Here is a 24,184-nt window from a genome sequence, read left to right on the forward strand (position 1 = left end):
AATCATACGATACTCATCTACAGCTCTGATGTAATAATCACCAATAATCTCTCCATTCATCTGAGTGTTTCTAATGAGTGAGAATTATTTACAGATGTACAGATTTCTGATAGCAGCAAACACTTCCCTCTGCTGGTCACAGAGAAAAAAATAAAAAGCTCTATTTATTGTTTGTAAAATTAAACATGGCCAAAAATATTGACTTTGTTGTGATAGTAAGTTGGGTTGCTGTTTCTTTGACCATTCACTTTATTTTACTTCCTCCCTTCACATCGTCCATCACCGCCGTACCTGCTGTCTGAGTAACATCTAATCTCTTTTCTCCTGTAAACAGCAAGAATGCATTAACCCCAGGAAACAGATCCAGGCAGCTGCTTGGCTGTTTTCCACTCTGATATCTACTCTGATTTCTATTTCATTTCCATAATCACTGGTGCTCATCGAGGCTGATCGTGTGTGACGATAATCTGTGCTTTGGGGTCGGTGTTTCTTTTCCTGATAGATATGTGTCTATGGCTGTTGTTGTTTTGTGACACTGTACACAAATTGAATTGAATAATTCAGTGAAATTGAATAAAGATTACAGTCTGAGTAATTACAGTACAGATTTGTGTTAAATATCCACACAGACAAAAAGAGGAACCTGCCACACGCTGACACGAACAGACTACAGATTTAAATTTAAACCACATAAAACCACATCCTTTCATATAAAAATTAATATATAACTTCCTGTGACACCAAAACGTATTACAGACACATTAGTGAACTCACTGGATGGTGAGTGCTGGTGAACAAAGATGGTGAGTGTTGCTTTCTTCCTGAAATATTTGAATCTATATTTTTAGTTGATTAATTTTCATATTTTTATTGATAAATTGTTATACTAAACTATTCATATAAATTATTTGTAAATATTGTTATTTAAAATAATCACATGGATATTTTAGTAACAAGGGACAAACGTTCACACCAAAAATTTTTATAACAAATTAATCAAACAAATTTTTAATGATTAATAAAATTAAATAGACAAATTTGTTCATTTAGACACTAATGATGTTGAAGGTTGTAGTATGAAGTAGCTATAGATGAACTAATATAGAAGTGAAGACACGAAGATGGGACTATTTCTGAATGTTTTGGTGATGATTTGTTTAAACCACAGGCTTCAGTCTCAAACACGTCACTGCCCTTAACTTCATCACCATCACACTCTTCATTGAGAGCTCATAAAAAAATGTGCTGAAATGTATGGCTCTGGTTTCCTGTAATTTATTTTTGAAATCCTCATATTTAGGGTGTTTGTTTTAGGCACAATCAAAGGAGAGTATGAAGATGAGACTCATTTTGGAACCCAAGGTCTTCACAGTTGTGAAAAACTACAAAGAGGAATACACTGGAGATGTGCAAAATGGAGACATCTTCATTGTGCAACATCATAAATGGAGCATCGATGCTGGAGTTTACTGTGTCGAAGACACACGGATCATTCGGCTGAAAAGTAATCTGTACACTACTTCGTCGTGAATATCATATAACTACACACATTGTTAATTGTGATACTATTAACACCCGAAAGTTGATTATTTTGTTCTAACATCCAACACTGTTTTATTCCTTTTACACTACAGCAACTTAACAATTAAAACTTTTTTTAAATAAAGAACAACATGCCTACGATTATATTTAAAGCTGTGTGTTTGGTTTTTTTTGTTCCTTACTTTATAGAAGCTTTATAAAGAGTGTTTCCATCAGAAGTCCCTCTTTATTCTCTATGTTAAATTTAATAAAATAAAATTGCAGCTTGTCAGAGTATACAGTGTAAACTCCTCTGACATGAGGATGTAGGAAAACTTCAATTGTTAAGGCTGACACTGGAGACTCCTTCCACAACACACACATTTAATCAGTTTAGCAGTGGTTTGTGTGCTGTACATGTCCCAGTGAATGAGCTGTTACTACAGAAACGATAATATATCATAGTGAGTGCATGGATATAAACCTGTTAAAGGTTAAATATAATCGTGTTAAAGCTGGAACTGCATTTCTTGCTGTCCAGAAATAATGTGCACCCTCTGACCAATCAGATTTAAGTGTTCATTGTGCCGTGGCGTTACCTTGTCGCTCGCAGGTTTCTATCATGGAAGTCCTTCTGTGATGCATCATATGGTATTATGTGTATAGTCATTTTTGTTGATGTTTTTTTTACAGAAAAGTTTTTCATCAGCACAGAGGTACAGAAGGTAAATGTGCACACGTTCACCAGAGGAAACAGATTTGCAGTCTATAGGAAGAAAGGAGGAATCCCTCATTCATTCAGAGAAAATGTTACTGAAGCAATGAGCAGAGGTCCAGAGTACAGTTTAAGCAGATACAACTGTATTGATTTTGTCATGGATCTTCTTGAAGTTGATCTAAAGGTAAAACTCCCATTTTCATTGTTTAAAAGGTAATCTTTTCATTGTTTGTCTTCATAGTGCATAATTTTCCTTTTCTTTTCTTTACTAAACAGCATTTCAATTGACTCATGGTTTGTTTGTTTTTCAGCCGACTGTACAGGACTGCATAAATATTGGACTCGGCACTAAACCAAGGGGCTTCAAAGTTGTCAAAAAATTCTCTGACAGTTATCCTGGAAATGCAAAGTTAGGGGATCTGTTTATCGTGGAAAGTGCAATGAGTGAAATAGGATATCACCATGCTGGAGTGTGTTGCTGTGAAAGTGGACAGGAGATTATTCACTTCACACGTAAACTCTACATGTCTTTATAAATGTCCACATGACACACACACAATAGATTAAAAGCATTCTTTATATCAGTGTGATTCCTGTGAAGAGAAATGTATTGTGCTGATCAATACATCAGGGCTGATAGTCAGAGGTAAAGCTGGAACTTTAAGGTTTCCCACATCTTCAGGACAGAGGAAGGAGTTTACACTTCTTTTGGGGTTGTTTACTGTAATGGGTCATTTTCTATTTCTCCGCTAGGTGGAGACAGCGAAATCCTTACAGTCAGCTGTGTGTTTACTAGGAGCTCAGTGAATTTGGCACTTGTTGTATGTGGACGATCTTAATACGATTAACATGTTATTTTCTCAAATAATTGTCTCAGGATTGTAAAATTGTGTGTGTAAAAAGTAGAAGGAAGATTTGTGTGAGTTTTGCGCATTTTGTTATTCCTTTTTAAATTAGAGCCTTCTACACACACACACACACACACACACACACACACACACACACATTCTCTCTCTCTCTCTCTCTCTCTCTCTCTCTCTCTCTCTCTGGACACACACACACACACACACACACACACACACACACACACACAACGTTTCTTTTCTCCAGCATTATATTATATTATATTATATTATATTATATTATATTATATTATATTATATTATATTATATTATCAGTGTGATTTCTTTTTTCCAGCCTTGTATCCTGGGTCCTTTGGGATCAGTGCTGCAGTCTCTTCCTTATCCACTTCCTGTCAAGGTCTCGTCAGCAAAGTGAACGTTAAAGGCTTCACACACAGCAAATTTGCAGTTTATAGGAAGAAGACAGGAATCTCTGACTCATTCCAGGGAAGAGTCGCAGAAGCAATGATCCAAAGCCCAAAATATCAACTCTTGCATTATAACTGCATTCACTTTGCCCTGGAGCTTTTTTATGGAGATCTGGAGGCAAGAAATTTCAGTTCTCTCAATGTGTTCATGTGAATTACTGCAATCAGAACACAATCTATTGATATACTAGAGATTCATATCAAATCTAATTCGGATATATGGTATATTAACAATATATTAAGAAATATAATTAATAAATATCATATTTTTCACAGGACAAAGACAGAAACGTGGAAGATCTAATGAAACTGTTATTTGATGATTTTGAAGAAACAGAAAATTTTTCATTGTGACATTAATACACTTGTAAAACACACACACACACACACACACACATACACACACACTCACTCACACACACACACACACACACACACACACGCACACACACACACACACACACACACACACACACACACATTCACCACTCTGATTGAAAGTTAGCATGTGTTCAGCTAAATGCACTTAAAGCCTTAAATATAAATGTGTTTGAAATGTGTGTAAAGATAAAGAGCAACGTCTTTTCATCACTAAATAAAGTGTTGTTTTTGTCATTTGTTTTATGTTGAAATGTCCTTGTTGGACACAGAGACTGCTGATGGATGATTTTTGTTCTATGCTGTAATTATTAGAGATGAAATGAGTTGTGAATTTTGATTGCATTGTTTCATATAAACTGATAATTCAATAATGTAGGTTAAACTCTTTTATTAGGATTTATAATGGTTATTGTTTCCTCTGTCATTTCATGTTATATGGTTCATTATTGATTTAGAGAATCAAACTTCTTGTAAAAAGCAAACAAAGTTAAATCAATGGATTTTATTGAACATTACAGAGTGAAGAGAATAGATAGGGTTTAGAAATAGACACGAGTTTATATACATATTTAACTAACTATAATACAGAAATGTGTTAAAATAAAATTGTATATATAAATTTGTTAGCTTTAAAGGAAAATTGTGTAAATTGTGTTGAGCTTTGTGAGGAACATTTACTTACTTTTCTTTTAAAACTCTAAATATTACATTATGAACTGTAGAGTTTTTTAATACATCACTGCTATAAAAACAATTTATTCTGTTCTTTATTCTTGTGATTTTAAAATGAGTGAATACAACAAGTTTTAAAGTTTGAAAATGGCTTTTAATGAAAAATAACTTCAAACTGTACAAATAACAGGTTTCTAATATTTCCATCAAAAACCATGTAAATTTTCCCCTTAAAGTAACAGCATAAAAACAGGAAATAAACACAAACACAATCCATAATCCATAAATTAAAACGATAATTTCATATCGTTCAGGTTTGTAATCAGATTAAAGATCAATGTTTCCAACAAACACCTGAGACTTCAATTAGAACACACTCATCTCACACACACACACGCAAAATGCTTAAGGCTATAATATTCCATTGCTTGTTAGCTACACTGGCACGCAGGTCTCCGCTGATCAGTAAAGAAGAATCTGTGAACATTTGAAATTTGTACTTTTGGCACAATAGATCCTTATAATGTTTTATAGTAGAAGAAGAAGCCTTTATTATTGACACTCGTTACATTACAGTACAGTGAAATCTTTCCCAGCTTTTTGAAAGTTGGGGTGAAAGCACACGGTCAGTCATGGTACAGCACCCCCTGGAGCACAGAGGGTTAAGGGTCACGCTCAATGGCCCAGCAGTTGTAGCTTTTGCGGTCTTGAGGTTCTGATCAACAACCCAGAAACTTAACCCCACACAGTCTTACACCAACACACAAAACACTTCTGTCTGGCTGCGTGCCACACTAATCTGAATTATGACTACAAAATAATATGGTTTTGAATTATGACTACATAATAATAATAATAATAATAATAATAAATAATAATAATATAATGCTAAGTGCTGAACTGGTGGTCTGGTGTTGGTTAATTCTCTCTAACAACACTTATATTAAGGCACTCGCTCTGATACCTTCTCGTTTCTATAGTAACAGCTCATTCACACAGACATTAGAAAATTTAGAAAAACGTGTGCTTGCTGATTCTGTAAAAAATTAACAAACTAAACTGTAAACAAAACCCTAAAAACCCTGAAAATCCCCCAAAAATGGAAAAGCACCATAAATTAAATGAAATAGAATGAAAAGCTCACTAAAGGTCCATGTGGTGTTCATGTCCTGTAGCAGTGAGGTTTCAAACAGCACTAAAACTATTTTCTGACTTTTATTCAAATGACATTTATCTGAAAGATTTCTGTGTATTTTTTAGTCTTTGATTTCTCAGCATTAAACCTGAGGACGTCTGTAAACAGCATGTTGATGGAGATTCAGACAAGGCTGCGTTCCCACGTCTCAGCTCCACTGTTTTATCAGCGAGGAGCCGGAGACAGGAAGATGTTGAAGAAGACAGCGAAGAGCAGGAAGACGGTGTAGCCCACGATGCAGAACCAGAAGCGAGGATCTCGCAGGAGTTTCCGGTTGTAGTTACTGAAGAACACGTAGCCGATGGTCATTCCTGCGATTCCTCCACCGATATGAGCCACAAACGACACCTGTGTCAAAATACAGAGACTCAGTGACAAGCATCAGTCATGAAGGTGACAAATCCGAATCAGCACCACAAGTGTGTGAGACCAGTGAGGCTCAGACACTCACACACACTCTGTCTCACCCACTCGCCCACCGTCACACTCGCCCACTCACTTGCCCACCGTCACACTCGCCCACTCACTTGCCCACCGTCACACTCGCCCACTCACTTGCCCACCGTCACACTCGCCCACTCACTTGCCCACCGTCACACTCGCCCACCATCACACTCGCCCACCGTCACACGTCACACTCGCCCACCGTCACACCGTCACACTCGCCCACCGTCACACTCGCCCACTTTCACACTCGCCCACCGTCACACTCGCCCACTCGTCGCCCACCGTCACACTCGCCCACTCGTCGCCCACCATCACACTCGCCCACCGTCACACTCGCCCACTCGTCGCCCACCATCACACCTGCCCACCGTCACACTGTCACACTCGCCCACCGTCACACCCGTCCACCGTCACACCCGCCCACCGTCACACTCGCCCACCGTCACACTCGCCCACCGTCACACTCGCCCACTCGTCGCCCACCGTCACACTGTTGCACTCGGCCACCGTCACACTCGCCCACCGTCACACCTGCCCACCGTCACACTCGCCCACCGTCATACCTGCCCACCGTCACACTGTCACACTCGCCCACCGTCACACTCGCCCACCGTCACACTCGCCCACCGTCACACTCGCCCACCGTCACACTCGCCCACCGTCACACTCGCCCACTCGTCGCCCACCGTCACACTGTTGCACTCGCCCACCGTCACACTTGGCCACCGTCACCCACCGTCACACTGTTGCACTCGCCCACCGTCACACTCGCCCACCGTCACACTCGCCCACCGTCACACTCGCCCACTCGTCGCCCACCGTCACACTGTTGCACTTGGCCACCGTCACACTCGTCCACCGTTACACTCGCCCACTCGTCGCCCACCGTCACACTGTTGCACTCGCCCACCGTCACACTCGCCCACCGTCACACTCGCCCACTCGTCGCCCACCGTCACACTGTTGCACTTGGCCACCGTCACACTCGCCCACCGTTACACTCGCCCACTCGTCGCCCACCGTCACACTGTTGCACTCGCCCACCGTCACACTCGCCCACTCGTCGCCCACCGTCACACTGTTGCACTCGCCCACCGTCACACTCGCCCACCCACTCGCCCACCGTCACACTCGCCCACCGTCACACTCGCCCACTTGCCAACCGTCACACTCGCCCACTCACTCGCCCACCGTCTCACTCGCCCACCGTCACACTCGCCCACCGTCACACTGTCACACTCGCCCACCGTCACACTGTCACACTCGCCCACCGTCACACTCGCCCACCGTCACACTCGCCCACCGTCACACTCGCCCACCGTCACACTCGCCCACCCGCCCACCGTCACACTCGCCCACCGTCACACTCGCCCACTCGTCGCCCACCGTCACACTCGCCCACTCGTCGCCCACCGTCACACTCGCCCACTCGTCGCCCACCGTCACACTCGCCCACTCGTCGCCCACCGTCACACTCGCCCACTCGTCGCCCACCGTCACACTCGCCCACTCGCCCACCGTCACACTCGCCCACCGTCACACTCGCCCACTCGTCGCCCACCGTCACACTCGCCCACTCGTCGCCCACCGTCACACTCGCCCACTCGTCGCCCACCGTCACACTCGCCCACTCGTCGCCCACCGTCACACTCGCCCACTCGTCGCCCACCGTCACACTCGCCCACTCGTCGCCCACCGCCACACCCGCCCGCCCACCGTCACACCCGCCCGCCCACCGTCACACTCGCCCACTCGTCGCCCACCGTCACACTCGCCCACCGTCACACTCGCCCACTCGTCGCCCACCGTCACACCTGCCCACCGTCACACTAGCCCACTCGTCGCCCACCATCACACCTGCCCACCGTCACACTAGCCCACTCGTCGCCCACCATCACACCTGCCCACCGTCACACTGTCACACTCGCCCACCGTCACACCTGCCCACCGTCACACCCGCCCACCGTCACACTCGCCCACTCGTCGCCCACCGTCACACTGTTGCACTCGGCCACCGTCACACTCGGCCACCGTCACACTCGGCCACCGTCACACTCGGCCACCGTCACACTCGCCCACCGTCACACTCGCCCACCGTCACACTCGCCCACTCGTCGCCCACCATCACACTCGCCCACCGTCACACCTGCCCACCGTCACACTGTCACACTCGCCCACCGTCACACCTGCCCACCGTCACACCGTCACACTCGCCCACCGTCACATTCGCCCACCCGCCCACCGTCACACTAGCCCACTCGTCGCCCACCATCACACCTGCCCACCGTCACACTAGCCCACTCGTCGCCCACCATCACACTGTCACACTCGCCCACCGTCACACTCGCCCACCGTCACACTCGCCCACCGTCACACTCGCCCACCGTCACACTCGCCCACTCGTCGCCCACCGTCACACTGTTGCACTCGCCCACCGTCACACTCGCCCACCGTCACACTCGCCCACCGTCACACTCGCCCACCGTCACACTCGCCCACCGTCACACCCGCCCACCGTCACACCCGCCCACCGTCACACCCGCCCACCTTCACACCCGCCCACTAGCCCACCGTCACACCCGCCCACCGTCACACTCGCCCACCGTCACACCCGCCCGCCCACCGTCACACCCGCCCAACCACCGTCACACCCGCCCACCGTCACACTCGCCCGCCCACCGTCACACTCGCCCACCATCACACTCGCCCGCACACCGTCAGATTCATTTGCATATTCATTTAAAGGTGATTTGAATATTAAAACTTTGATCTTTTAAAAATCTACCAGAGACATAGAGTGTGAAATTCTCACCTTTAATCCTGCAGCGTCACTCAGGAAGCGTCTGTAAAGAGCAAAGCCCACGTCTGTGCCCACTACACAACATGCACAAAATACACAGACATACAACACAAGTTTAAAAACAATGAACATTTAACATACTGTTGTGTTCATTAGCTAAGTAATAGTGTAATTAAAGCCTTTTTTATATAAACAATAATCACAGTGATGGGATTGAGGATGTCACATGACCACGTGTGCAATTGGCTGATCCAATTTTACTTAAGCTCTGCTCTGATGAATATTCAGATCAGTTATCTAGCTGTAATTATCATCATAGTGTTGGATGCAGAAAGGCTAAAGTGTGTAACAAAAACCAACCGATGAGGACAATGACAAGGATGCGGAAAGCTCCAAGCAGGGGAATCATCTCTCTAAAGTTCTGTAGGAGAAAAAAGAGCAAGTAAATACACGAAGTAAACATAATGCATAACTCTGACGTTGAAGTTATCAGTAGAATTAGTTTAAAACCTTAATAAATATTTCTTTACAAAATCTATGTGCTTTGAATTTGTTTCAGTGAATAAAGCAAACTGATCTACAAAACAGGAACGAATCAAGTGAATCATATTGAAACAGTTCTGTCAGGAGATTCAAATGAATCAAAAGTTCTTTTGCACACATGTGGACAAAATGAATCAAACCGTGATGCTTAAGCTGTTTCCATCACAGATATTTAGACATTTCTAGACATTTTACAGACATGAAAAACTGAAAGCTGAAAATTGCCAAAGAATTACAAAATAATTTGAAATAAAGAGCGCACCACTACAGCGTTCATGAAGTAACCTCCGATCAGGGCGTAAACTCCTCCTGAAGCTCCGACGAGGGCGCTGTAGGGGTCAAAGATAGAGCTCGCTAATGATCCTAAAAAACACAGGCAGCCACACACACACACACAGACAGGCAGCCACACACACACACACAGACAGGCAGCCACACACACACACACAGACAGGCAGCCACACACACACACACAGACAGGCAGCCACACACACACACAGACAGGCAGCCACACACACACACAGACAGGCAGCCACACACACACAGACAGGCAGCCACACACACACAGACAGGCAGCCACACACACACAGACAGGCAGCCACACACACACAGACAGGCAGCCACACACACACAGACAGGCAGCCACACACACACAGACAGGCAGCCACACACACACAGACAGGCAGCCACACACACACAGACAGGCAGCCACACACACACAGACAGGCAGCCACACACACACAGACAGGCAGCCACACACACACAGACAGGCAGCCACACACACACAGACAGGCAGCCACACACACACAGACAGACAGCCACACACACACAGACAGACAGCCACACACACACAGACAGACAGCCACACACACACAGACAGACAGCCACACACACACAGACAGACAGCCACACACACACAGACAGTCAGCCACACACACACAGACAGACAGCCACACACACACAGACAGACAGCCACACACACACAGACAGACAGCCACACACACACAGACAGACAGCCACACACACACAGACAGACAGCCACACACACACAGACAGGCAGCCACACACACACAGACAGGCAGCCACACACACACAGACAGGACAGCCACACACACACAGACAGGCAGCCACACACACACAGACAGACAGCCACACACACACAGACAGACAGCCACACACACACAGACAGACAGCCACACACACACAGACAGACAGCCACACACACACAGACAGACAGCCACACACACACAGACAGACAGCCACACACACACAGACAGACAGCCACACACACACAGACAGACAGCCACACACACACAGACAGACAGCCACACACACACAGACAGACAGCCACACACACACAGACAGACAGCCACACACACACAGACAGACAGCCACACACACACAGACAGACAGCCACACACACACAGACAGACAGCCACACACACACAGACAGACAGCCACACACACACAGACAGACAGCCACACACACACAGACAGACAGCCACACACACACAGACAGACAGCCACACACACACAGACAGACAGCCACACACACACAGACAGACAGCCACACACACACAGACAGACAGCCACACACACACAGACAGACAGCCACACACACAGAGTTAAATTGACAATACAGAGTTTTTCTAATGAAAGATGAACAGAAAGTGTCTTGTGTCTGAGAGAGAGAGAGACCTAGGTTCTACCCGTGTCTGACCTGCAAGAACACCGCCGAGGTACACCATCCCCACCTCAAACCCTTTATGAACCAGTTCTAATGGGATCCCAAGGAGCAGCTGGAGAATCAGGTTTCCGAGGATGTGCTGAACTCTGGAGAGGAGAATAAAAGCAAAAGCACGAAATCACAGAAACAACAAAAACAAACAAAACAACAAACACTACTCATGTCAAAGAAAGGAAGTGTTTACCCAGCATGTAGGAACATGTAGGACAGGAAACGCCATGCCTCCTCACGCTCGTCAGGTTTATAAATTAATGGACTCCTCCAGATTCCGTCATCCAGAGTTATCCACTGCTTCTGTGGCTTCCACACGGCATAATAAATAAAAACCGCCAACTGTCACATGACACAGAAAAGGTTATTAATATTCATTACGGTTTATCCACACACACACACACACACTTTCCTCTTAATTTCAGTTAAATGGCTGATTTATTTTAATGATGAGAGCGAGAGAGTGAAAGAGACACAAACTGTGATGCTCTATAATAAAATATAAAAATGTGCAGATGCTTTCAATTGAAAAAAATGCATCTTCATATTAAACCTTTTACTTTTTGCAATAAACAAGTTTAAAATGTTTATGCTGTTTAAAAGCCATCCTCAGACCCTCAGACTGCAGTGACACACAATGCTTTTACAGTTCAAAACGAATAAACACTGTGTTGTTTGTCTGAACAGTCAACACTGTTACTGCTGTGTGCGTGTGTGTGTGTGTGTGTGTGTGTTTAGTGAAAGAGTCTAAAAACTGTGTGTTTTTTGGTTGTGTGTGCTGAATGTCGTAATTCATGTCTTTTTTCCCTCTAAAACTCAAAACTCACTGAAAATAAACTGCTCACACAGACACTAAACCCCAAATCCCCCTCTCGGTTTAACAGAATTCAGGAGCAATGAAATTGTTTATTCTTAATACTCAGGGTCAGTGTGTGATCTGATAAATACAGAACATTTTACACCTGACAGTAAACCCAGTTAAAAAAAAAAGTGTATAGTCTGGTTTATTATTATTATTATTATTATTATTAATTTATAGAAATTCACTAAATGTTTGTTCACTCAGCTATAAATGTAGAAATAAATCATCAAATAAATCATCTGATTTAGTTATATATTTTTTACTTATGTAATGGAAAGTATTTTATAATGTTAACAGTTTTGTCTTTTTTTAAAAAAAAAAAAAAGCATCCATATGAAGTTTTTTTGTGTGTCGAAACCGTGTAAAGGTTTGTTTTACCTCTCCAATGCTGATGAGGATGATGAAGATAGGCGGTGGGCAGCAGTTTGCTCTCTCCAAATAAGTCTCTCGCAGGTCCTCTGGCAGCATCCATCTGGACACGGACACGTGGAACCTATCATGGCATCCCAGCTCCCTGCTCTCCTCCTGCTCCTCCACATCCACACCGTCTCTCTCTACAGGAAACGCTTCACTCGCCTCCACATCCACGCTCGCCATCTCAAACCCTAACCTTCAACATGTGTTTGTGTGTGTGTGTGTGGTGTTTGGGTGTGGGGGGCAGGGGGGCAGGGGGTTGAACACAAATGCACATCCTGTAAATACTCATACAGGAAATGGCCAAAGCAACACTATATTTATTTATAAACACACAATTTATACAGCAAATCCTTCATAGAACAGTGTGATCAAACACACACACACACACACACACTTTATACAGAAAATATTTCCTAGAACTTTGTGCTCACGGTTTACTCTGTATTGCTGTCCTGTGTACAGGAAATAGGAATATAAACACATCTCTCTCACACACAGACACACACACACAGACTTTGTATATTTTATCGGAAGAACCTAAAGAATAATTATTAAAGTTCCTTCTACACTTTCCCCTCGTTCTTTTCTGTAAAAGCTCCAAATTCGTATAAAGAAAAACTTTTAACTGGAAACTGAAAGGTAAAAGAAATTTGAAATTCCAGTAAATTTACTCACCGACTTTTTCCTCTCTTTCCTATTCTAGAAGGTGAGACTTTTCTGAGTCGAGTGCGATCGGTGTGAGACTGAATATGGGGAAGAAAAACGTGCTGTGGATCTGATCAGTGTGTTCTAGCTCAGACCCTCTGGAGTGTGTACTGAACCGCGCGCAAACACACACACAAACACACACGCTCAAGAGGGAAATCGCGATAGAGATCCAGCTTTAATCAGCTCTTCCTTCCGCATCAACATTCCCTAAACCCTGCAGCTCCCCTCTTGTTTATTCACTTCAACAATCTCAGAACACAAAGAGAGTAAAAAACCGAAGACGCCATTCCCTGCTGTGCCACACCTGAGTGACGTCACGATCCGGAAGCAGTGCACAGGTAGGACTGCAGTGTGTGCAGGAATTTACTTAACACCTGGTTGTTTGTTTGTCATCAGTAACGCATTGCGCCCAGCTCTTCTGTAGAGGATGTGTGAAATACATTCGAATGAGAAGTAATGAGTTGTTTTCTCCTTTTCAGTTTGTAACTCATTACTTATTGTTAATGACTCAAGTAATAATAATAATAATAATAATAATAATAATTAACCTACCCTGCGATGGGTTGGCACCCCGTCCAGGGTGTATCCTGCCTTGATGCCCAATGACGCCTGATATAGGCACAGGCTCCCTGTGACCCGAGAAGTTCGGATAAGCGGTAGAAAATGAATGAATGAATGAATGAATGAATGAATAATTAACCTATAGGTACTGTAGATATATAGTACTTAAAATTTTAAATTATTTAAATTAAATTTTAATTTTTTTTTTCAAATTAATTTTAAACTTTAATTGTATATATGCATTTAAGTATTTTTATCCTTATTTCTTCTTATTATATTTATTTATTTCTTCTCTCTCTTCTGTTTCCATACATCTGTAAAGCTACTTTGAGACAAGTGGAACTGTTCAAAGCGCTATAGAAATGAATTAAACTAAATTGAATCTTCAGCAACGTTTGTAAATAAATCAGATTCTAGAAAAAGCTCCTCCACAAAGGAAATGTTTAAATGTGAAAAGCTTTTGTGATTTTTCAATAAACATCAACGACCCTGCTGTAGTTCATTTATTAATCAGCATTAACATTATATCAATTAAAACACTTAATGAGAAGTGAAGATGGGGCGGCGTGTGAAATGTGAAGAGTTTTAAATGTCACTCAGCTTGATTACTGTTTATTTTTCTTCTCTGCTGATCATTTTAAGTTTTTACTACAGATATAAATGTTATTTTTGTTATTTGCCCGCTCTCTCTCTCTCACACACACACACTCACTCACTCGCACAGACACACACACTCACTCGCACAGACACACACACACTCGCAGACAAAAACACACTGGCACACCCCCACACTCACTCAGACTCAGAGACACAGACTCACACTCGGACACACACTCTCTGACGCACACATTCACTCTCAGACACACACGTGCTTGCTCTCACGCGCCCGCTTTCTCACACACGTTCTCGCTATCTCTTTAACGCGCTGTTGCTCTTTCACGCGCGCTCTCTTTCAGAGAGTGATTGTGTGTGTGTGTTTGAGTGAGACTGTCTCTCCATGACACTATAAAGCACTTTTACTTAGTCTCACTCACATTCACTCAGTCAGTCTTTCACACTCACAAAAATATTCAATAAATGATGTGAAGATAATTTAATATGAATTCTAACTATTTCCATTGTGAAACCACAAACCCTCCTGCTTTTCAGCTTGCCATGTGAAATGCTTGTCACAACAGCGGTTTGACGAAGAAAATACTGCATCAAATAAAACAGCTGAGAAATAAAGAGTGAAGAGGGGCCTTGGTTTGAGAAGACCACTGAACCTTTATTCTTTTCAAAAAACAAAAAATAAGGTAAGGAAAATAAAAATATCCACATCCCTCAGGTTTGAAGCAGGAAGTAGAGTTGAGTGTGTTATAGAAACGGCAGATTCAGAAACATTCACTTTCAATTTTCTGTCTATTTTAAAAAGAGGGAAGAGAGAGTTTATCATCATCAGAACAGCGTTTATTCACGACTGCTCAGGAGCCGGGCTTCAGGAAGAAAAATGAAAAAGAAGGTTACGTGGACAAAGAACCCAGATCACCCGAACAGTGTTTAAAATGAACAAGGAATGAGAGAGAGAGAGAGAGAGAGAGAGAGAGAGAGAGAGAGAGAGAGAGAGAGAGAAATGATACTGCAGCAACCATGCTGTTGGCTTGTACGCGTCCATTTCAGAGCTTCAAGATACGTCTGAAACAAACAAACAAAAAAAACAAACAAATTTAAGACTTAAATATAAAACCCCAGAGTTCACCAATACAACTAAATAGACTTTATATTCGAATAAATGTTAATGAGAGAAGAGACGTGTACATACAGCTGGCAGGTCGAGCTCCGTACCGCCTCATTATCTGATCCTGTGTAAATTTCACAAACGATTCGTATTGTTCTGTAATGAAAGAGAGAGGATCAGCGTGCACACACTGAGCTGTTATTGTGTTTGAGTAATAAAACCATTAAAAAAAACAAAAAGTGTTTCATGTAATCACAGAGTTGGAAAAAAGGAAACTCTCCATTGTTAACGATGTTAACATAATTAGAGACATGACAATGATGTTATCAGTGTGACCACTGAAGGACTCAGGACTGAAGTTATTTTTCAGAAGTCAGTAAAGTCTGCTGGATCGACATATCTTCTCTCTCTTGTACCTGCCAGTTTGGTGTTGAGGATCTGCTCGTACTCCTCACGAATCTTCTCTTCATGGTCTTTCAGGAGGCGCTCGCACAGATAGCTCACCTGCCGCAGGGTGAACGTGGGCTGGTCCTTCTTCACTGATGATGCACCTGTGGTGAAAGAGGAAGAATAAACCGGATCAGATTAACGTACCGTTCTCTCACAGCTCAACACTAGTGCAGTGTTCTGACTACTGTCTTCACCCAGGGTTTAGAGTTCGAGTGTGTGTTCTGACCTGATGGTGAGCTGGGGTTGGAGCTCTCAACAGCTGCACCCGTCTCTGTCTGGTTGAACGCTCCCTCCAGCTGCCGTCGCCGTTGGTAACGACTGTACTCCTGCCGAATGTTCTGGAAGATCTGCTCTGTAAATACAGACAAACAAAACATTTAGCCAAGTTTAAAACAAATATTTAATGGTTTATATTAATTCATGCACTTTGATAGGTCTGTTGTTTCGATAGTAACAGATCATTCCCGGGGACGTGTACAGCTTATGAAAACAGATTTTAAAAATTGTGTTGCAAAAACAAACAAATAAACAAACAAAAAAACACCACCATTTCAACATCAACTGCACTTCACCATACTGCCATTATTTTACCACAACATACACACTTCTGCACACACACGATTAACTCAGTGTTTTTAACATCTGAGTTGAGGCATCCTGATGAATAGAGACAACTCTGAGCGTTCTGTTGTGGCGAAACACTGTTGTATTAACTCTGTGTGTGTTTTCAGTTCAGTTCCTGGAAGTCAGGTCACCATATATATATATATCTCTTTTATAATCAGATATAAAATATACTAAAAACACAGTAACCACATTAGTGTAAATGCAGCATAATACAGTTGAATAAGTCTAAACGGGGAGAGAGAAAAATTGCCTTGTCGATAAAAAACACAAAAAATTAACAAAAGTATACAAATAAATAGCTGTAACTGGATAGTGATCTAGTAACAAATTATTGTTATTATACTCAAAAAATACAAAAAAAGTGAAAATTTTATTTTTTTTAAGATTACATTAAATTACACAGTAAACAACTAGTGATTAATCCAGAAACTGTATATTTTTAAATTTCCCACAGAACATTATAATCTTTATAATCAGGTGACTGTATTCTACTTTAAAGTATATGATAAATACTCTTTTTTTTTTAAAATAAATCCTCAAATAAACAAAGCTCGTGAGAGTCTGGCTAGGTATGTTAGCAGTGTTACCATTATTTACCAGATTGTATTATAATACGTACTGAAATACTACCGCGTTTTAAAGAAATAAACATACATGCACCTTTAAAGTGTCATCATCTGGATTGTTTGTTTATATTTTTTTCTGCTGATGCTGATTGAATGAGAACAAAAGGTTATAACAACAACAGTTAGCCTACCTTAGCTAACTTGATTAGCGAGACGCTAACGCGACAGAGATGCTTCAGGCTAATTACACTATAATTACACCAAATGTAGAGAAATACTTCATTTTTTTAAGACCTATTCGACTATAGAGATGTATATGAATAAAAATGAGATGTGATGTTTAAATACAAAACCTTAAAGCTAGCTACAGAAACAGTTTAATCCCAAACCGCGACCCACTTGCTACACTAGCACCCTACATAGGGCTCATAATACCGGCTGCTGTAGTGCACCAAATGTATCATAGGAGTATATTCGGAATTCAGCCTTAGATAGTGGAGCTAAACCTGAACCTAAAGACTATGTAAAGGTCTAATATAACGCGAATGATCGGTGACTCGACTCTTTACCTGGAGTTAGCCTGTGTTCTCCGCTCAAAGCCTGAGGGGACGCCGGGTTCACTGGGCTTTCCGTTTGAGGTCTTAGGCTACACCTCTGCGGGGAAGGAGTAGCGGCGGCTCCGGCTAGCGGGCTACACCGCCGGCGCTTCGGAGACTGTGGGCCCAATAGGGCCTCAAACTCCATGGAGCGTTTTAACGTCGCACCACACGCCATGTTTTCACCAGATTAGATAAAATCACAGTCGAGTTTTGAGGGCTTTCAAAAATCCCAAGTGTTCGACAAAACCTCCGACTTCCGCTCTCTCAACCCGTCTTTCTCTCCCTAAGCTTTCTTTATGAACTCAGCGGTTTGCTCCCCCTCCCACTAACACCGGTTTGGATTTGCCAATTGCCAGTGTCTAAGTAAAATGCTACTGCGTCACAATGCCAGACTGTACCATGTCGCCCACATAGGGGTGTACGTTAACATGCTTCCTCGCAGTACATACGGTTTTGTCTTTATTATTCAGGCCCCCTGTGAGGAAATTTTGCGTTCTATGTTGGTACAAACGATTACAGAAAAAAGTCTTTTTATTCCTGTGTTCATCCGAAAACATTTTATTCACATACCGTTTCTTGGCTTGCGTCCAAAAAACACACCTTATTCAGTAAACCAGTAATTAATCAATCGATAAAATACTGTTTTATTGAATTAGTTGTAAATGTATATATACATAATTATGATAGAATTCTCTGATCTTATTTTTTCCTTCACTCTCCACTTCTTCAGTGGGTTCTCTGTATCGTTCTAGTTTGAAAACCTTCCTGATTGTAGGGTTTTACACAGCAGAAGAGCCTTAACATTGAGGTTTGTACATCTAAAGATTATATCACACCTATATGAAAAATACACGATGAACCATCATAAGCTATTCATACACCTTTTACCTAAAGATGTAGCTTGTTATCTGTCTTTGTTCAGTAATGCTGCAGGTTTTACTCGCAGATTTTTTTTAATGTGTTGTGGAAAATGACAGAAATTTAACACAATCATAAGCAGATCATCACCTCAATTGCCACAACCCCCAATATATTTCTAAACACTTCTTGTTGTTCCACAGTACCATCAGGTGTGAAAAAGCCACCATTGGACATTACGAGATAAACAGATGTGCACACACTTCACACCTCATCTCCTGAGAGAAAGAGAGAGAAAAAACACCGTATAAGGTGTTCTCTCTCTTTCTTTCTTTCTTTCTTTATATATATATATATATATATATATATATATATATATATATATATATATATATATATATATATATATATATAAGCTGTTGTATTACAAGTCAGAAAATAGAGTTTGGTTATTCATGGTGGTCTTTAGTATAGCTTTCATTCACACTGCTTTGTTGCTTTGTTTAAAGATTTAATAATCAGATGAAATTAAATTAATTATTTTTTTCATTCTCTATAAATTGCAAAAAGTTCTACATTTCAGACAAACTTTCTATTTTATTTTTTGCAACAAACAAAAAAAATAGAAAGAATATGATTTTTTTTTATTAACTAACAAACTCAAACATAGTAGGGAATTTAAATATGCAGTGCTATTTGATAAAGATATACATATAACTATACTATACTATAATCCATAAACAGTATAATGTTATAATGTACACAGGAGTCGATGGAGTTGACAGCAGTTTTAATAAATCACAAAACGTTTCGTGTCAATAATAATAACGGAGTAAAAACAGGAGTTAAATCGAAAGTAAAATGTGCAACAATGTGGAAAAAAAAAACAGAACTAGAAAAGTTTTCTTTCTAAAACTGCGTCACCGTTTTAAGCCTGTGGCGTAACAAAGGCAGCAACAAGCGTGTCGCTCACGCCTATTGGTCTAACCAATTGAGTGTTCCATTTTGATTGGTCGTTTCCCAGCTGCTGTACATAGTCTTGACCGAGGAGCCATTTTGTTGTGAGACAGACGAAGTGAAGGAGAGAGATAGATGTATATATATAGAGAGTGAGAGAGAAAGTAATTATTTGACTTGTGGTATCGGGTCGAAGAAGCTGTTAGCTCTTGTGGGAAATAACTTTCACCCAACAGCTGCGGCTGGCGTTTTCGCCCTCAATCCCTTAAGGAAGTCGGTAAGACGTCTTTTTTGATTCCTTTTGCTAGTTAGCAAAGTTAGCTTAAAGGGATTTTTTTCCGCACCCGTTTTACAGTTGTTTCTTGTACGTTTGCGTTAGGTTTGGCTAGTATTTCGTAGCTCTGTGGTTCCCATTGGCTAGATGCTTGTAAATACGACGCACTAGCCAATCATTGCGCAGGAGGAGGGATTTACAGAATGCGGGTGGAAATGGTAAACCAGTCCTTCGACCGCCATATTGTGAGCGCCAGCTCTTTGTTTTGGTACGCCTCCAACTTTTTGTTTGCTAGACCTTTTTCCTTTTTATGTTATGTTACGTTTAGTTTATTGAAGTCTATGAATACACGTTTTTGCTTTAATCACACCACTTGAGTTATCCGTGTAATAAACCGTTTAAATGTTCTCCGGAATAAGAATGTAAATATCTCCAATTGAAGCGTCGAAAAGCCCTTTGTCTTCTGAATGCACCAAGATTCGGTAGTTAGGATTATATTATAAATGCTAATTGATATATATTAATATGCCACAGTTTTATATATTTCCATCAGTCTATGCGGTATGAAAAAACAAAACACGGTTTTCTTTTTGTTCGTAGATTTAAGGGCTTCCTTGAGCGCCGTGTGTGCCGAGGTGAGTTGATGTTCAGCTCGGCTTCACGACAAAACGTCGCTCTTTGGCACATGAACACCACAAAGACCATAAAGACCGAGTTAAAGACGTGTGCAGTGAGAAGTAGACGGACTACTTCGAGGACCTGGAGACAGATCAGTGAGGAGACGGTGAGAAGGAGAAATCTCTGCAGAGTCCACTTTACATCAACAACAAAGAGGTAAAGCTGTCCTACAGAAAACTGTGACGGAGAGTGAGATGATGATGATGATGAAGCACAACAATTAAAAAAATATATAACATTATAAAAATGGATTTTTGAAGCATACATACTAAAGTGATTTTATGTACATGATGGATCACTTTTTTTAATACAGTGCTGCGATACATCTTGTCTCGTGTCACGTATCATTAAAAAGTGTGTTCTCTGGAGGTAGTTTAAGAAGCAAATAGTTTGTCTTTTGTAATCGATGGAAGATTCAATCCTGCATTCAAATGCATTTGTGAAGTCATTATGCTGTTTATTATGAAAATGATTTGATAAGTTTCCCCCAATTTCTCATCTTTTGTTAGAGACCCAAGTGTTCTGAACAGTATGAAATTTCTTGATTAGCTGGCATGATCCTGCTATGTCTTTTAGGTTGGGCTGATAACTTTTTAGTGCTTTATAAGTATTTGTCTGTCTCCAGTATTCTTGCTGTCTATTTCAGGTTTATCATGGCTACAGTAACACTGGCTCTAATCCCCCTTGATGTTATTTACGTTCTCCAGGTGACATCGAGCACAATCAGAATGGGAGGCGGGGAGAGATACAACATTCCAGTGCCCCATCCTGATCACTCGGCCTCCAAAAAGCACCGCCATGTTAGCAAGGCCAAGCCGAGGAGCAGGAACCAGCACACCAGCTCTTTTTCTGCATCTCCTGGTTCTCCAACCTCTCCTGAGAAACTGGCTGAGAAGGAGAACAGCTCTGTTCGCCTCTCCTATAGCAATCAGTGCTGGGGAGGAGCCGTGACTCACTTGAACAACATTCTGGTCACACAGGGCAACCATGCCTATGCTGGCGCCAAATTCAGCGAGCCGCCTTCTCCTAGCGTACTCCCTAAACCTCCTAGTCACTGGGTTTCCCTTCCCATGATTCCCTGCGATCGACGCGAGTTGATGGCCTTTCAGTTAAAGAGCCTCCTCAAAGTACAAGCGTGAAGAAAAACGATGTTAATGAATCGTCAGTGACTTCATACCAGGCTTCGCCCCCCTGCAACGCTGCAGCGCTGTGATTTTAAACGGGACCTTTACTGCAAACGGTTCCATTTTAACTGTATATAGATTTTTTTTTTATATTTTTTTTTTTGCACAGATTGTCACTGCGGCCTTACAGGAGGGAGGAGTGTTTTAATGAAGTCTAACACCTTGATGAATGAAACACTCGCCTGAATTTCCTCCTCACCTATCTTTTTTTTTTATTTTTTTTTTTATTTTTTTTTTTTTTTGTCTATATTTTTTTTCTTGTTGGCCGTTAACGCTAGTCAGTGTGTGGTGGGACACGTCCTCTCTTTATACAACGTGCATCATAAAACATTGTTTATATTTACTACAGGAAAGTTTTCTTGAGCATTAAACATCCAAACAGCCAAAGTGCTGATGAGTGTTATCACTCGCTCACCTTTACATTTCCGACCTTTTTCTCACACGCAAGCCATGTCTTCTTTTATAGATCAAAAAATATTGATCTGGCTGCCTGTGGGTTGTATTTTTCTTTTTTCTTATTTTGTGGAAGAGGAAATGTTTGATGCAAAAGTGTTTGTTGTGACATCCTCTCAATGTGGCCCACACACACCCTGTGATTTCAGCCCCTATACTTTTATAATTAGCGCTGTGCGCACTGCACTATGGGGGTTGAAATTCGACAAGGTGTGTAAATAAGCATCTCCTTTGATTTGATTTATTCTGTCAATCCTATGTGTTTATCACTTACATTGAGTCCCCTTGGTCACTACTACAGATGTAGTCGTGCTGATAGATGACACGCAGTCGAGCTCCATTCACGTCCACTTTAGTTTCAGACCAGTTTAACAGAGCGCATCTTAGGGCTCTTAAAGTCATTTTAAATCACAGCAGCACCGGAGTCAGTCACGACATAGAGCCGTGATATCAGCACGTTTGTGGAGTTTCCAGGATTTACACCAGAAAGGAGGATGTGAACGCAGTCAGTGACTTACAGCAGCTTTGTGGCAGACGATGCAGAGGAAGGTGTATGGAGATGATGTGCAGGAGTGTTGAGCATCTCGCTGTCTAACTTCATTCACCTGTTTGTCATGCAGCATGTCGTTAAAGTCGTGTTGTAGCAGATAATAGTTTACAGGGGCCAAAGTTTTAGACACAGCTGACTCGTTCTTTGACTTGCACTGTGTGTCCATGTTGTGAGTTGGTTTTATTTTTATTTCCTTTTTGTTTAACATGTTCAGGCGTGTGCCATATCATTTAACTGCCCAGTCTTCTAAGTCTGATATTGTACTTAAAATAATAGTAAATGGTCTAAGATGAAATGTATTAGTGCAGTGTGGATCATCACAGGTTTAGATGTCAGTTCAAATCCAATCACAATCCCATCACATCCTTTCACAGCTTTAACTTTCCACAATGATGATAATTGCAAAGTATCGTGATTTATATCGTATAGCTGATTATTGCCACATGCCTGAACACAGTGTTCTGTTCTGCACACGGGCGCATTAACGGCCAACAGGAAGGAGACTCTGGATAGCGCCCCGGAGCCGTGTAAATAATGAGCTGTATAAAACCTTGTAGCATATTGTACATTGAACGCAGGGTTGTTTTAAACCTGCTGATAAAGTATTTTTAGTAACAACACTGAATGTAAGTCATGCAGATGATGTGGCTTGATTTGAAATGCTGAAATTATTTTTGTTAAAAAAAAGAGAGAAAATATTTGTACTGTAGCGTGTAGTCCCTCTGCACGGTGCCGTGTTTCTGCCAGTGATCCTGCACATGATTTTATTTTATAGAAGGCACAGTGCAGAGGAGAAAAGTTTTAAGTGCAAGTTTAAAAAAAGATTGTTTTTAAAGTTTCAGACTTTTACACACACACATCAGCTCCATTTTCAAAGCAGAACCCTGATTTTATGCTTTTTTTCCCCTCTTACAGTAGATTTTAAGTAGCTTTGTGTATCCAGGAGTGAGTTCTTTCCTCTGCAGACTCACATTTGAATACAAATTATTTTTTAGCATTTTTGTTTCAATGTTTATTTGCTGTGTGTGTAAAAGTCTCTGGACATTCCCTGATAATTGGCGTTGAATTTGTCCCAAACCTTTTAATGTCACTTTAAGAGAATTTAAAAAAAAGAAACAAAACCCATTTTATTGTAATTGGTATGTTAACAAATTGTTTTTTAAGCACTGCCTAATTTGGTTTAAAAAAAATAAATAAATCCCCCCTTTTTAACCCCCAAATCTGTGTGTGTTTCTTTTCTTGAAATAATTACTATGTGTATTATATAGTTTGAGTAATTAGTGTGTGATGTGCTGCTGTTCCTCAGGGAAGTGGAAGATGGTAGAAGTGTTGAATTCTCAGCTGAACCGGATGAAAACCTAAACTCACGTCACTGGT

At 41.8% G+C, this 24,184-nt stretch overlaps 4 protein-coding genes across 6 annotated transcripts; 2 read left to right on the forward strand and 2 right to left on the reverse strand.

The window, feature by feature from the left end:
• Positions 1 to 514: 514 nt before the first annotated feature.
• LOC113637318 lies at positions 515 to 4,992 on the forward strand. Of its 2 annotated transcripts, none has more exons than XM_047806558.1 (6): positions 515 to 803; positions 1,301 to 1,504; positions 2,215 to 2,423; positions 2,551 to 2,752; positions 3,438 to 3,688; positions 3,847 to 4,992. In XM_047806558.1, exons 2-6 carry the CDS (start codon positions 1,333 to 1,335, stop codon positions 3,922 to 3,924), a joined length of 912 nt encoding a protein of 303 aa, XP_047662514.1. In that variant the 5' UTR covers positions 515 to 803; positions 1,301 to 1,332; the 3' UTR covers positions 3,925 to 4,992. The 2 variants fall into 2 exon arrangements, with proteins under 2 accessions (XP_047662514.1, XP_047662513.1); XM_047806557.1 differs by having other exon boundaries at positions 1,315 to 1,504.
• Positions 4,756 to 13,681, reverse strand: rhbdl2 (rhomboid, veinlet-like 2 (Drosophila)). Of its 2 annotated transcripts, none has more exons than XM_047806561.1 (8): positions 13,301 to 13,681; positions 12,587 to 12,813; positions 11,540 to 11,688; positions 11,329 to 11,441; positions 9,871 to 9,971; positions 9,426 to 9,486; positions 9,078 to 9,139; positions 4,756 to 6,166 (listed from the first exon to the last, which is right to left on the reverse strand). In XM_047806561.1, exons 2-8 carry the CDS (start codon positions 12,803 to 12,805, stop codon positions 5,984 to 5,986), a joined length of 888 nt encoding a protein of 295 aa, XP_047662517.1. In that variant the 5' UTR covers positions 12,806 to 12,813; positions 13,301 to 13,681; the 3' UTR covers positions 4,756 to 5,983. The 2 variants fall into 2 exon arrangements, with proteins under 2 accessions (XP_047662517.1, XP_047662516.1); XM_047806560.1 differs by having other exon boundaries at positions 12,587 to 12,818; positions 13,301 to 13,680.
• Positions 13,682 to 15,124: 1,443 nt separating this feature from the next.
• akirin1 (akirin 1) lies at positions 15,125 to 18,202 on the reverse strand. Its single transcript, XM_047806562.1, has 5 exons — positions 17,824 to 18,202; positions 16,288 to 16,413; positions 16,028 to 16,162; positions 15,696 to 15,767; positions 15,125 to 15,568 (listed from the first exon to the last, which is right to left on the reverse strand). The coding sequence occupies exons 1-5, from the start codon at positions 18,026 to 18,028 to the stop codon at positions 15,558 to 15,560; spliced, it is 549 nt and encodes a 182-aa protein (XP_047662518.1). The 5' UTR covers positions 18,029 to 18,202; the 3' UTR covers positions 15,125 to 15,557.
• Positions 18,203 to 19,747: 1,545 nt separating this feature from the next.
• pnrc2 (proline-rich nuclear receptor coactivator 2) lies at positions 19,748 to 24,027 on the forward strand. Its single transcript, XM_027137897.2, has 3 exons — positions 19,748 to 19,945; positions 20,543 to 20,776; positions 21,328 to 24,027. The coding sequence occupies exon 3, from the start codon at positions 21,349 to 21,351 to the stop codon at positions 21,757 to 21,759; it is 411 nt and encodes a 136-aa protein (XP_026993698.1). The 5' UTR covers positions 19,748 to 19,945; positions 20,543 to 20,776; positions 21,328 to 21,348; the 3' UTR covers positions 21,760 to 24,027.
• The last annotated feature ends 157 nt before the right edge of the window (positions 24,028 to 24,184 follow it).

This window comes from Tachysurus fulvidraco, chromosome 22 (assembly GCF_022655615.1).
Source record: "Tachysurus fulvidraco isolate hzauxx_2018 chromosome 22, HZAU_PFXX_2.0, whole genome shotgun sequence".
NCBI lineage: Eukaryota > Metazoa > Chordata > Actinopteri > Siluriformes > Bagridae > Tachysurus > Tachysurus fulvidraco.

What these genes read in the sequence shown, in the direction of transcription:
- LOC113637318 (XM_047806557.1), top strand. An exon ending in ACGGATCATTCGGCTGAAAA is followed by an intron (nt 1,505 to 2,214) that starts GTAATCTGTACA and finishes TTTTTTTTACAG; the next exon opens with AAAAGTTTTTCATCAGCACA. An exon ending in GGAGATTATTCACTTCACAC is followed by an intron (nt 2,753 to 3,437) that starts GTAAACTCTACA and finishes TCTTTTTTCCAG; the next exon opens with CCTTGTATCCTGGGTCCTTT.
- akirin1 (XM_047806562.1), bottom strand. Translation starts at nt 18,028, where the DNA reads ATGGCGTGTGGTGCGACGTTAAAACGCTCCATGGAGTTTGAGGCCCTA. An exon ending in CAACCCCAGCTCACCATCAG is followed by an intron (nt 16,163 to 16,287) that starts GTCAGAACACAC and finishes CTTTCACCACAG; the next exon opens with GTGCATCATCAGTGAAGAAG. An exon ending in CCTCAACACCAAACTGGCAG is followed by an intron (nt 15,768 to 16,027) that starts GTACAAGAGAGA and finishes CTTTCATTACAG; the next exon opens with AACAATACGAATCGTTTGTG.
- rhbdl2 (XM_047806561.1), bottom strand. Translation starts at nt 12,805, where the DNA reads ATGGCGAGCGTGGATGTGGAGGCGAGTGAAGCGTTTCCTGTAGAGAGA. An exon ending in TACATGTTCCTACATGCTGG is followed by an intron (nt 11,442 to 11,539) that starts GTAAACACTTCC and finishes TCTCCTCTCCAG; the next exon opens with AGTTCAGCACATCCTCGGAA. An exon ending in GTGACGCTGCAGGATTAAAG is followed by an intron (nt 6,167 to 9,077) that starts GTGAGAATTTCA and finishes ATTTTGACACAG; the next exon opens with GTGTCGTTTGTGGCTCATAT.
- pnrc2 (XM_027137897.2), top strand. Translation starts at nt 21,349, where the DNA reads ATGGGAGGCGGGGAGAGATACAACATTCCAGTGCCCCATCCTGATCAC.